The sequence below is a fragment of the Melanotaenia boesemani genome, chromosome 19 (assembly GCF_017639745.1).
Source record: "Melanotaenia boesemani isolate fMelBoe1 chromosome 19, fMelBoe1.pri, whole genome shotgun sequence".
Taxonomy (NCBI): Eukaryota; Metazoa; Chordata; class Actinopteri; order Atheriniformes; family Melanotaeniidae; genus Melanotaenia; species Melanotaenia boesemani.
The window spans coordinates 31,198,981-31,212,731 of NC_055700.1; the positions used below are offsets into that span (position 1 = coordinate 31,198,981).

Below are 13,751 nucleotides of genomic sequence, written 5' to 3' on the forward strand. Positions count from 1 at the left end.
AAGGAGTCTTAATTATCCCAGTGTGAAGCAAGCAGTAGAACCATCAACAATCAGACAAATAAATATCAAAAGGACAATGATAACTAAATAAGAACAGAAAATAAAGCATTGGCAGAAGGAAGGAAGGAGTACTTGTGTGTGCCAGTGCTGCATTTGGACAGAAGCAGCAGGATGGGGGGGGGGGTTGCCCTCGCCCTCGCCCTCGCCCTCATAACGTCTGTGTTTGGTCAGACACATTCAGACCAGCGGCCTGCTGGAGGTCACTGTGTAGGATTCCAGTATTACTCATCCTGTTCCTCCGTTCACAGAGAAGCAGATACCATGCCCGTTGACGGGTTGCGGACCCATCTACGGCCTTGCCCGAATCTCCTGGTGTGAATGCCTGTCTCCTGCTGTCTCCTCCATGCTCTGGAGACAATGCTGAGACACAGCAAATAGCATGTAGCTATCCTGGAAGAGTTGCAGTGCCTGTGCAACCTCTGTAGATTCTAGGTATGGCCTCCTGCTTCCAATAGTGACTCTGACCCTACCCAAAGGAGACAGTAGTGAAAAACAGTGAGGAGGGAACAACACTTCTTATCATCTGTTGTTAATTTAATTAACTCCAAAGCAGCTGAAGCTGAATAATAACCCCCATCAGATTACTGTCCCAGAGGTTTCCTCTGAGCTAAGGTTAGCAGGTATTAGCTTTAAATGCATCTTGGCCTTCTAAGATCAGGTATCCAGAAAATAAGCCGTTGAGTCTGTATTTCATGATAAACTGGGATAGCGAGCTCAGGGGGTTTCTGTTGTACGTCTGGACTTCAGCGCTTCGGGCTTCAGGACCTTGCTCCAGCATTTGGGTGTTAAACGCTGCTGTTTGTCAATGACAGCTGTGTGCATGTGCACAGGTACACTCTGTGGTCCCTCTCCATGTCATCGCAGCAGAGAAACGATGGATGCTGCATGGTTTATGTGGATCTTGTAGACTCGGCTTAACTTCGCTCACACAGATTGACATGTCTGCGTTTGTTCACTAACACGGTTTTATTTCCGCTCTAACATGACTTCTTTCTGTAGACTCCGACTGCTCAGCTGTCAGATGTGATTTATATTTTAAGTGTGTAAACCTCACTTCAGCTGCTGGAGGTTGGTATGAGATGATAAACCAGCTCTTCGCTCAGAAATGCTGGAGAATATCAGTTATCCTGAGACACTGAAAAAGTGAAGATTTCGAATTTTAGTTTCCTGGTGGGAACAACAGAGCTGAGGTTTTACATCTTTGCTTTGATCTGCTACTGACTTCACTAAACTGTTATTAAAATATGTGAAAATATACCTTTATTCTTCTTCTTCAGAAAACTCAACAAGAATTCTGTAGAAATTGGAGAAACTTTCTGAAGAGATTTTGAAGGGTGCCAGCACAATAACCAGGGGCTGCTCACAAACAAAAAGTCCAATCCAAAACGTCGTTGACCTGTGAGCGCCAGGAGGGTCTGCCCAACACAGAAATGTATTTTTAGTGTGTGCAGAATTATTAGGCAAATGAGTATTTTGACCACATCATCCTCTTTATGCATGTTGTTCTACTCCAACCAGTACAGGCTTGAAAGCCTACTACCAATTAAACATATCAGGTGATGTGCATCTCTGTAATGAGAAGGGGTGTGGTCTAATGACATCAACACCCTATATCAGGTGTGCATAATTATTAGGCAACTTCCATTCCTTTGGCAAAATGGGTCAGAAGAGAGATTTGACGGACTCTGAAAAGTCAAAAATAGTGAGATGTCTTGCAGAGGGATGCAGCACTCTTAAAATTGCCAAGCTTTTGAGGCGTGATCATCGAACAATCAAGCGTTTCATTCAAAATAGTCAACAGGGTCGCAAGAAGCGTGTTGAAAAAACAAGACGCAAAATAACTGCCCATGAACTGAGGAAAATCAAGCGTAAAGCTGCCAAGATGCCATTGGCCACCAGTTTTGCCATTTTTCAGAGCTGCAACATCACTGGAGTGCCAAGAAGCACAAGGTGTGCAATACTCAGGGACATGGCCAAGGTAAGGAAGGCTGAAAAACGACCACCACTGAACAAGACACACAAGATAAAACGTCAAGACTGGGCCAAGAAATATCATAAGACTGATTTTCTAAGGTTTTATGGACTGATGAAATGAGAGTGAGTCTTGATGGGCCAGATGGATGGGCCCGTGGCTGGATCAGTACAGGGCAGAGAGCTCCACTCCAACTCAGACGCCAGCAAGGTGGAGGTGGGGTACTGGTATGGGCTGGTATCATCAAAGATGAGCTTGTGGGACCTTTTCGGGTTGAGGATGGAGTCAAGCTCAACTCCCAGTCCTACTGCCAGTTTCTGGAAGACACCTTCTTCAAGCAGTGGTACAGGAAGAAGTCAGCATCGTTCAAGAAAAACATGATTTTCATGCAGGACAATGCTCCATCACACGCATCCAAGTACTCCACTGCGTGGCTGGCCAGAAAAGGTCTAAAAGAAGAAAAAATAATGACATGGCCTCCTTGTTCACCTGATCTTAACCCCATAGAGAACCTGTGGTCCCTCATCAAATGTGAGATCTACAGGGAGGGAAAACAGTACACCTCTCTGAACAGGGTCTGGGAGGCTGTGGTTGCTGCTGCACGCAATGTTAATCGTGAACAGATCAAGACACTGACAGAATCTATGGATGGCAGGCTTTTGAGTGTCCTTGCAAAGAAAGGTGGTTATATTGGTCACTGATTTGTTTTTGTTTTGTTTTTGAAAGCCAGAAATGTATATTTGTAAATTTTGAGTTGTTATATTGGTTTGCAAACTGGTATATGTAGTTTGCTTGTTGTTTTCTGTTGTATACTATGTCTGCAACTTGTTTGAAATAAAATGTTGTTGAGTTATATTGGTTTCCCTGGTGAAAATAAATAAGTGAAATGGGTATATATTTGATTTTTTTTAAGTTGCCTAATAATTATGCACAGTAATAGTCACCTGCACACACAGATATCCTCCTAAGATACTAAAACTAAAAAATCCCCACTCCAACTTCCAAAAATATTCAGCTTTGATATTTATGAGTCTTTTGTGTTCATTGCGAACATAGTTGTTGTTCTATAACAAAATTAATCCTCAATTAATCCTCAAAAATACAACTTGCCTAATAATTCTGCACACCCTGTACATATATATATATATATAGAGAGAGAGAGAGAGAGAGAGAGAAAGAGAGAGAGAGAGAGAGAGATTTTATGACAGGTTTAAAACACCCCTCACCTTCAGAGCTGAGCAGAAAAGCAGAGAAAAATATGAGTTATAGTGGAGTACCTGAAGCTCTGAGAAGATGTGAGAGAAAGACATAACCCAATAATAATTACACTGGATGGAAGCCAACAAAAATCCCTTTTCATATATAATTTGTCTGTGTTATACAGCTCCTGTCTGACCACAGATCATATCTCATTCATTTCTACAGAACCAAAGATTGCAGGTTTTTTGCAAATTACATAAACTGTAAGACTTTAGTACAGAAAATGTCAAAGCACACCATTTTGATTGAACCTTTGTGGGGTTGAGTCAAAACTACGAGCAGAGTTAGATGCCACAGTTTTGAGACGGAGGTGAGAAATGTTTGTTAAGATCGCAATAGAGGCAGACGAGCAACAACAACTGTGTCTTAATATTTCAGCATTGGCACCAAAAATAACTGCAGGGCATCAGTTTAATCAGCACGGTGTAAAAAGTAGTTCCAGGGTGGTGTTCAGCATGGTGTAAAAAGTAGTTCCAGGGTGGTGTTCAGCATGGTGTAAAAAGTAGTTCCAGGGTGGTGTTCAGCATGGTGTAGCATCTCTTCTTCTAACATGTCTGGGAAGTGAGGAGACCAGTTGCTGGAGTTTTAGGAGAGGAATGTTGTCCCATTCTGGTCTGATGCAGGATTCTAGCTGCTCTACAGTCCTGGACCTTGGTTGCTGGATTTCTGCTTCCATGATGCTCCAGATGTTGTGTACTGGTGAAAGGTCTGGACTGCAGGCAGGCCAGTTCAGCAGCCGGACTCTTCTCCTGTGAAGCCATGCTGCTGTGATGGATGCAGGATGCACTCTTCAGCTACCTGTGAATACTTGCAAGAGTTTTCTCTAACAACAACTTCCAAACATCCAGCTCAGTGACAGCAACAGAGCAGCTGGATAAAATGTGAGATTTGGACTAAATGAAATAACAGGAGGAACTACACACTCACGCAGCATGACTAGTACTTTAACAAAGAAGAAGGCAATCAATGCTCTTCCTTCTATCAAATGGCTCTGAGTCTATTTTCTTTCCTTCTGGCCCTTCCTGATATCCTGTTTGTCTCCATCCAGGTCGTGGAGGTGAACACACCTACTGGCCGTCTGACACCAACCTGATTGACAGGAGCAGCATCAACGGTACTGCACCCTCCTTAAACAGACACTGCATAAGATTACCCGTACATTCATTAGTTTGCTGAAACCTACCAGAATGCGGAGGTCTCCTGGGAAGCGAGCGGGTGTTGATGTGTTCTAATACTCTGCAGTATAAGTTGATCATCACAAGCCTTCAGTGGTTTTCTCTAATCACTGTGCTCAGTCAGGTCTAAACTTACTTTAATGGCTCGCAGAGTCACTGATTTAGTCTATTGGCACTGCTTCCTGTTTGTTGTCAGGAAAATTAAATTAGATCCACTCTCTCACCATCCAGCAGGACAAAAACAGCAACTTCACAGAGAAGAAGAATGGCTGGTTTATGGAAATCCCTCGGTTATCATTTCCAATGTAATGCAAACGATTAGAGATTTAATGTGACAGGATCAGGAGTAAAACATGATCTTTTATGACTTTCTGCTACCATAATAACTTCATAAAGTTGACAGATTATTTAGTTTTATTTATATGAAAACATCACTAACCTGGAAAATAATAAACTTACTGGGTCATTGACAGGATAATTACTAAAGGGGAAACTCAAATCCCACGGATCGCCCCTTTGACGGCGTATTGGTATCTGATGTTGAATCCTTCTGAGGGACAGAATCCATAAAAACAATTTAGTTATTTTACTATATTTCTGCAGTGATTGCAATGATTGTCAGATCCCTTCAGATGGGTTTAACGCTGTTAGTAGTAAAACTGAACCTGACGCTGCTAATTATAATGTTTAATTTATAAATGATACTAATTCCTTTTTGGGTAGAAAGCACAGTAAAATAAAAGTTAATGCTGACTTTACAGTAACTGGATTCAAGTTGTTGTTCCACACATGCTGACATGCAGGATGAACCACAGTCTACGTTCATGCTAACAACTTTACCCACACAAGCTAATCTCAGTTTGGACTATATAAATGCGAGCTTAGCTAACGGTAGCGGTTCATACTGTGAATGATGCTGATGAAACTACTGCTAACGCTAAATCTGTTGCTAAACATACAAATCGTGAAGAAACAAAGTCATTCTCTCTCAGAGTTACACCCCCCCCATGATGAGGTCAGGGTCAGTATCTGGTGCTGATTCTGCATCTTGCTGGCAGACTTGGAAGCAGCTGCTGCTGCCATGGCAACCATAAAGCCTGACCTCCGCCCTGCGCTGGCTTTATGGCAGGTCGGCCAGGTCGGAGCCTCGTTCATCAGCTGGACAGTTTTTCATCTCTAACTCCGCTCAGAGAAAAAAAAAGGCGGCAGAGAAAGATCACTCCCTCTCCGAGGTGCACTTCTGCATGTCTGCCAGTCCCAGTGCTGAGCTCTCCACACTGATCCGTGACCAGGACACTCTCAGCACCGCTTTTCTCACACATGAGGCTTTCCATGTGTTTTTCCTTTTCTCCGGAGAGGGAGCTGGCAGTTGTTCAGGTTGAGAGATGCTCACAGCAACATGCAGTTAAAGTTAAAAATATCTCACATTTCTGCAAAAGCAAATTATAGAACACATTAAACCATCATGTTCCCCTGAAACCTCAAGTACCTCAGAAAATACAAGCTTTTTTTTTCTCTTTGTACTTTTTCTGACATCATGTTTTTTTTTTGTTTATTTTTAAGTCTTTTTACCTTGAATTTCATGTAACTTGCCAGTGCTGTAACTGCACCAGAAGTTTAGAAAATATTCATCCCAAATGCTACCGGAGTAATTACATCCATGTCAAACATAACTGCCCTCATGCTCCCCATGCGTCCTTTACGTTTGCATGGTTATAGACAATACGTCCTCTAGAGGGCAGTGCAGAGTTCACCTCTGAGTTCCTCCAGCTTGTTACTTACTCCACTAAAACCCAGAACTTTCTTCTTGTTCTCAAGGCTTCATGAACAGGAAAAAAGTTTGTATTGGCTCTATTAATTCATCCTCCACAAAAAGCTTCGCCCGCGGGGTTGAATCCTCGCCCGTGGCGGAGGGTGGGGTTGAAATGCTGACTTACCGTGGACGGGGCGGGATTGAGCATTCCTTGCAGGGGGGCGGGTCGGGGGAAGCATGCAGTGGTGTCGTGTCTTTATTTACTACCTGATATGTTTATTTTCATACTTTTTCATCACCTGGATCAGCTGTTCAGTAAAACTATCCGTTCAACCTTGCATCACTGACAACTTTACGCTGTTCCATGTTACGCACACCCCCCCCTCAGATGTCCGACCAATCCCACATTACCTCTCAGAACTCCACGAGTAGAAAGTTCGCTTGGCTGATGTGTTGAGAACAAGGACCTTGCTCTCCCCAACCACAAAAGCACATTTGAACAAGAAGGAAGTTCTGGCTTCTCATGGAGGATGAAACAGCCTTTCAGTAGCCAACATGGCGGCGGTGAAGGAGATCATGTGATCATTATAAAGGATACTGCACATTCTCAGAGACATGAAAAGAGCCTGTGCAGCAGACAACAGTGGGAGAGCTACACTGCGTCATACTGCCCCTGTAGTTTCTGCTGGTACTGCACCGTTTGCTGTCTGGACACTCATCTGCAAGCTCTCTGAGAATAGGCTCCAACATGCAGGTGTAGGAGGCAGAATACAAACAGAAGGCTCCATCCATATGCATTTGCATATTTGACGAAGAGCATAAATGAGGCTGAAGGCGAGGTCTGGGTCTGATGTCTCACCCAGACCCAGAGGACTGGGAAGAGGACCGTCTGAAAGCATCTTTGAATCAGAACATTTAGTGCTCCGGCTCAGATGCTTCTTTTAATTTTGTTCTTTTTGGTGTTAATCGCCTAGTTGGAGAACAGCATGTTAAGTTAGAAGTACTTTAAAGTGAGCATTCAAAGGTTTAAATGTCAAATTAAGCTCACATGTAAAGGTTAATAGTACATTTTAGATTCATTCTGACATCTCAGAAAAAGCTGAATAGCCCATAGGGATGGCTAAGGGTCTCCAGGCCAGCTCTAACTATAAGCTTTATTAAAAAGAACATTTTGAAGCCCAATCCTAAAGGAGGTCTTTGCTTCCTGAACCCAAGCGGTCAGTCCGTTCTCTGTAATCTCACTCGACCTCAGGACTTTGGTGATTATCTGTTTTTAATCAGATTATCACTGATGCGAAACTGCTGTCTAAAGCAATAAGAAACATTTAAACCAAGACATTTTAACACGTGTTGTCTAACCGTGATGATGCTGAACATCTGTTTGACTGGTTGTTTTCCACAAGCCTGCATGAGCAGCATAGCTCTGATCCTGTTGTCCAGGATCTTTATCGGGTTTTAATACTTGAAAGGTAGTTTCCATGAAGGACAGCAGGAAATACAACTTTATATGAAGCAATATGAGCAGTATACTGAGCACCAGATCAGACTCCGTGGTTCCCGTTTCCGTGTCTAAATAAAGGATAGATGTTTGTATGTGGGCTTACGTCAACTTTGAGATTTTCCCTGCAGGACTTTCTGCTCCTCTCTCCAGAGAATAAATACTGTAAGTAAGAAAGATTTCTGGGAATCAGCCAGGATTCGCTGCTTTCTTTGTGTCCCTGCTGGGTGTCTGAGCTTTGGATTGCTGCTCTTCCCGTCGCCTCGGTGTTGATTTGCTGCAGCTTTAATGACTTCAAAGTGAATGTGCTGCAGAGAGATGGTGTTCTGAAGGGAAAGGTCCAACCCGGTGCTAGCAAGGTGCAACAGCGCAGCAGCAACAGCTCTGCCGACAGTTCTCTGTCCTGCTTGTAGCAGATTTTCCAGGCTAACCAGAAACTGCTCAGAGCTGATGGCAGTTCTGCTGCAGGCATTTAATTATGTGACATTTGTCTGCATAAATCAGGCATAATTAGTCAAGTTTCACCATTACATTGTCTCTGCTAATGATTGGATGCACGTTAGAAAAACATTCAGTTATGGAAAATGATCTTGGCAGAAGAGATAAAGTGCAACCCTTCTGGACTTTGGGCCCTCACATTACCGCTGATGCAATGAATCAGCAGATGATGCAGGAGATGAGGCGCTTAACCAGGTGTTAAATGTTTCCATTCGGTGCTGTGATAATTATGATGGGATGTCATTAATCACGTTGTTGTAGTCTTTCTGCATCCTGGACCTGAGGAGCGTAATTAGCCTGTCAATCTTCCGGCTTCTCTGGGCCGCATGCCGTCGTGTTTCCTGGTGCTAACAGGCATTGGTTCAGTGACCTGGTGGCCTTGTGACACCAGCAGGAGCTTCAGCAGACTCACATTTCACCTGCAAATTCAATAAAACTCATTTGAGAGGAAAGGAAAAGATGATTAAATGAAAGTTTGAAGAGGGAAATAAATGAGAGACTTGGTACACGAGCTGCAGCTGAAAGCTGTGATGGATTGTGGTTTTCATTGAGAGAGACCAGCAAGAGAGAGAAGGTGGAAGAGGTAAAGTCTCTCACACGCAAACATTTTTCTTAATTTTTCTTTCATCATATTTTCCCTCTCTTTTCTCTTCCCCTCACCTTCTCCCAGTTTTCCGTCAACTCTCCTGTCTTTAACTCTTCCCTCTCTTCTCCTCTCAGACCTCACATTCATTTGTTTCTTGCTTTTTTCTTTTTGCTGTCCTCCAAGATCGAGGTAATGAATGAGTGTGTCATCCACTCTCCTCTCCATACACCTGTCCTCCAACTCCATGCATACATACATGAGCTGTATTGATTTGTGAAGCAGCTGCAGCAGTGCCATTTTTTCCACTCAAACCTTTACATTTTATTTCATTGTCTAACATTTCAGCTTGTAGACTGGTTTATTTCATTAAAAGAGTTTCTTTTCCAGAAGAAGACAAAGTAGAGGAGCTGCTCACTGACATGTTAGCAGACTCAAATGGCCCATTTAAGATTCTTTAGAATCATTACAGGTTGATGTATTTGTTTTTTCTGACGTCAGCAGCAGTTTCAGATTTCCACGTATGAAATTAGACGTTATGCTAAGTGATTCCTTCATTACGTGTTAGACTGGATGAGCTTTGGTACAAACTTTGAAGTAACCAACTGAGCTGGAAGTGGAGTATCCACTGATCCAATCTGGTCTGTTTCTTTCCAACTTCCTTCAAAGCTGGAATTCTGTCAAGGTAAAAGTTTCTCAGATGGGCTGATGTGCTGGATAAAAGTCATTTAAAGTGCAGATGATAATGATCTGAGCTTTGTGACATGGTGCATTATCCTGCTGGAAGTAGCATCAGAAGATGCTCCACTGTGGTCATAAAGGGATGGACATGGTCAGCAACAATACTCAGGTAGGCTGTGCTGGTTAAACCAGGCCACGTTGGTACTAAGGGGTCCAAAGTGGACCAAGAAAACCTCCCCCCACCATTACACCAGCAGCAGCCTGAAGCGTGATCCAAGGCAGGATGGATCCATGTTTTCATGATGTTTCCAGCAGATTCCTGAGCCGAGCATCTGAATGTGGAGCTGAAAATGGAGACTCATCAGACCAGCAACGTTTTCTCCATCTTCTATTGTCCAGTGTTGGTGAGTGTGTGTGAATTGTAGCCTCAGTTTCCTGTTTCTTAGCTGGCAGGAGGCACCCGGCTGTGTCTTCTGCTGCATCCTGGTCCAGACAACTGCTGCTCTGGAATTTTCTCCTTCTTCAGACCATCTCTGGAAACCCTGGAGATGGTTGTGGGGTGGAAATCCCAGTAAATACTCAGACCAGTAATCACGTTCAAAGTCTCTTAAATCCTCTTTCTCCTCATTCTGATGCTCAGCTTGAACTTCAGGAAGTTGTCTTCACCACATCTCCATGACTACATGCTGCTATGTGATTGGCTGATTAACAAGCAGGTGAACAGGTAGAGCTGCAACGTGGAGGGTGATGTTTAGTTTGTCGCCTGAGATTAAAAAGAGACAATAATCCTTCAGCCCTTCTATTCCCTTTCTCCAGTCCAAAAGCCCTTTATTCTTTTTTCCTTTAGTAGTGTTTATGAGAGAAACCAGATCTGTGTAACGATTTCTATAAAATTTACCAGTTTATTTGAGTCTAGACTTTTTTATTAAAAGCAGGTTATATGTTTGGAATTTGATCATCTGAAAGGAAGCAAGAGATAAACATGTGTCATGTCAACCATCTGTGTTATCTACGACATTTCTAAAGGCATCCTGTAGCATCTTCCCTGTCTGCTGCCAGCCCTGAGTTGTCCTTCATGTGTTTTCCAGAGTCGCCCATTGGCCGATGCGCCCCCCTCACGGCAGCGTCACGCCCCAGAAGAACAGTAACCTCCTGGTCATCATTGTGGTGTCTGTTGGGGGGGCGTCACCGTGGTCGTGGTGCGTGATTGTGGCTCTCATCTGCACCCGCCGCTCCTCTGCCCAGCAAAGGAAGTAAGACCTTTCCCCTCTTCACCCCCAAGTTGTTTTCTAGTTTATTTTAACTCCAGTTCAGAGCTCCTTCTCTGTGATTACAGTAATAACCCACAGCTTTGTATTAACGTCATCTTTATTTCCACTCTGAAACACTCAGAGTAAAGAGCAGTCCCTGATCCGTGGCATAAAATATCTACATCAGAAGCAGATTTTCTTCTGAAATGTGACGTTGGTGAAGTGTTCATGCTCAACCAGTAACGGCTTGTTGGTATGAAACATACTGATAAACGTTCACCAGATTACAAGTTCAGCAGCATGTGCAGCTTTCCTCTCTGGACAACCAGCTCCAGGAGCTCCAGAAAAGTCCCCAACAGGTCCAGGTCAGGGTCCATGATGACTCAATCTCCTATTAAATACAGCTACAATGCCTCCTCACTTTGAGTCTGAAAGCTGTGTGTAGAGTCGAGGATAGTCTCCTGTAGCCAAGCGTCATGAAACACAGCACTGCATTCTCAATATCAAACTAGTTCTATATATAATATTACTGCATTTGTTGCAGTAACCACATGTGTAGCTCCTGTGGGTGATCCAAACAGCCATCACCATGGCAACGGTCACTGTTTCCCTTGAAGGAACCCCAACCCTAAATAACCGCACAGTCTTAGCATTGAGCATGCTCTGTTCCAGTTAAAGTCTTAATTATTAGTTATTAGTAGTTATTTGTGGGACAAATCTTGAAATAATACATGCCATCCTGTTGAGCCTCAGACCCACTTCTCGCTAGCCGGCAGTGCAACAGGCATGCAGCCAAGAAGCAGTTTCCTTCTAATTACCGTTTCATAAACCACTTCTTTGTGTTTCAGCTGCCATAATCCTGTTTATTATTCCTCTGTCATCCAGTTCATGACACTATGTCAAACATTTTAATCCACTCTGTGGGATTTAGCTGGCATTGTTTTATAATCTGCTCAGCAGAGTTCCGTGCAGCAGTCACTGCTGGAGAATTCCTCCCACAGCTGTTTGTTTTCAGTTTGTTGTTGCCTGAAATCAAACTCACTCTCCTCCGCTGCATCGGTCATGGTTTGTGCAGGAAGAGAGCGAGCCACAGCTCCAGCAAGAGGAAGGGCAGCCAGAAGGACCTTCGGCCTCCGGACCTGTGGATCCACCACGAGGAGATGGAGATGAAAAACATGGAAAAGGCTCCCAGTGTTGCCCCGTCTGGACGGGACTCACCCATCCAGTCCTGCCAAGACCTCCCTCAGGTGGCACACAGCCAATCAGAGAGCCAGATGGGAAGCAAGAGCAGTCACTCAGGTACCCCCCTTCACCTGTTTAAATGCAGCTTTGTGTCATCGAAACGTTTCGTGATCACTTATTTTAGTCTGTCCTACTTCAACCTCAAAGTCTTCGCTTCGTTAGTCAGAACTGTTTCAATTGTCTTCACTGCTTCATTCCTGTCATCTTTATTAGAATAGCTGTACAAGAACCTGATAATTAAATAAATGTGACGTCTCCCAGTGGTGAACAGACAGCTGAGCTTACTTTGGAATTCCTGATGGGGAATGTGAATGTTGTGATGTTGCAGGGGCGGATGCTGACGAGGCCTCCAGCAGCATCTCCACGCTGGACCGCTCCCTGGCCGCCAGGAGGGGAACGAGAGGAAAAATGATGATTCCCATGGACTCACAGCCGAGTAACACGCGTACGTTTGCATGTTTCCTTTTCTTGTTTCTGTGATCTTAACTCAAAACATAATGTTGCAATTCTCTTCATTCTAGTACAAACTATGCTAACATACTTCTAAGCTGAATTTAATTTTCTGACAAGATGCAGACTTCGTATGCTCCGGTCCAGATTTAATGATAGTTTTCAATATTCATCCTTGGTGGTGGATTCTGTGCACCTGAAGCTAGGCTGAGTCTTCTGTTAGTTCCAGTCTGTGGTGTCAAGGGTGGATTATGTTTCTATTGCTGACTCCAAGAAGCCGACCAATGCACTCAAACCCTTGTACTACTTATTATTTGTTATAAGAAACAGAAAGTCAAAAGCTGATGTTCTGGGGTCAAGCTCCAGAGGTGTTCTCCAGAGACATGAGTGAGGCGTTCGCTGAACATTCTGAGCTCATTAAAAGATAATTTTGGCTGAACTGAAGCAATGATGGATGTTCTTGTGTGAGGAGAGACACCCTCAGCCTGCAAACTGAGCTCCTCCTTGTTTTAATAATAATAATAATAATGGATTAGATTTATATAGCGCTTTTCAAGGCACCCAAAGCGCTTTACATTGTGAATCCATTATTCATCCACTCCTCACTCATACCTGGTGATGGTAAGCTACTTGTGTAGCCACAGCTGCCCTGGAGCAGGCTGACGGAAACGTGGCTGCCAGTCTGCGCCTACGGCCTCTCCGACCATCACCAAACATTCATCCACACACCAGCGATGCCAACACTAGAGGCAAGGAGGGTTAAGTGTCTTGCCCAAGGACACAACGACAGATGACTGCGGGAGCGGGAATCGAACCGCCGACCTTCCGATCATTGGACGACCTGCTCTAACACCTGAGCCACTGCCGCCCCACAGTGACAGTTACAGTCACAGTGAAATGTGGCTTTATTCATTTCTTTCACATTTCTAATAGCAGAGTTTTATTTAACACAAAGGCTGTAAACATTCCACACAAGTGTTGCCACACCAGAGTCTTCAAATATTAGTATAAAAATTTTTTTCCAACCATCTGAAATATCAGGTTCATAATTTAAATATTAAGTTGAATCTGTAAAAATGTCTCATGATCTTAGTGTTTGTTTGCCTGGAGCACTTAAACTGCACGGACTCTTAAACGTTTGTTCAAACTTTATATAAGCATGAGTATAGTAAAGAGCCTTTGGTGATGATAGGGGTGTTTGCCTTTCTCAGGCTTCAAACACTTCAGAAATGTTCACTGTGGTCTTCACGAAGCTTACACGGCTGTAACACTAAGCTTCCTGCAGTCTGATCCCAGCATTGCACCACCATCAGCAGGGTTACATTCGCA

General features: G+C 43.7%; 1 protein-coding gene across 1 annotated transcript in view; it reads left to right on the forward strand.

Moving 5' to 3' along the window:
* dcc (DCC netrin 1 receptor) overlaps window positions 1-13,751 on the forward strand; it is a 385,109-nt gene that overhangs the window by 319,448 nt on the left and 51,910 nt on the right. Inside the window, 5 exon segments of the mRNA XM_041969439.1 lie at window positions 4,341-4,406; window positions 10,569-10,580; window positions 10,583-10,733; window positions 11,806-12,029; window positions 12,301-12,417. Of these exon segments, the coding sequence (XP_041825373.1) occupies window positions 4,341-4,406; window positions 10,569-10,580; window positions 10,583-10,733; window positions 11,806-12,029; window positions 12,301-12,417 (570 nt within the window).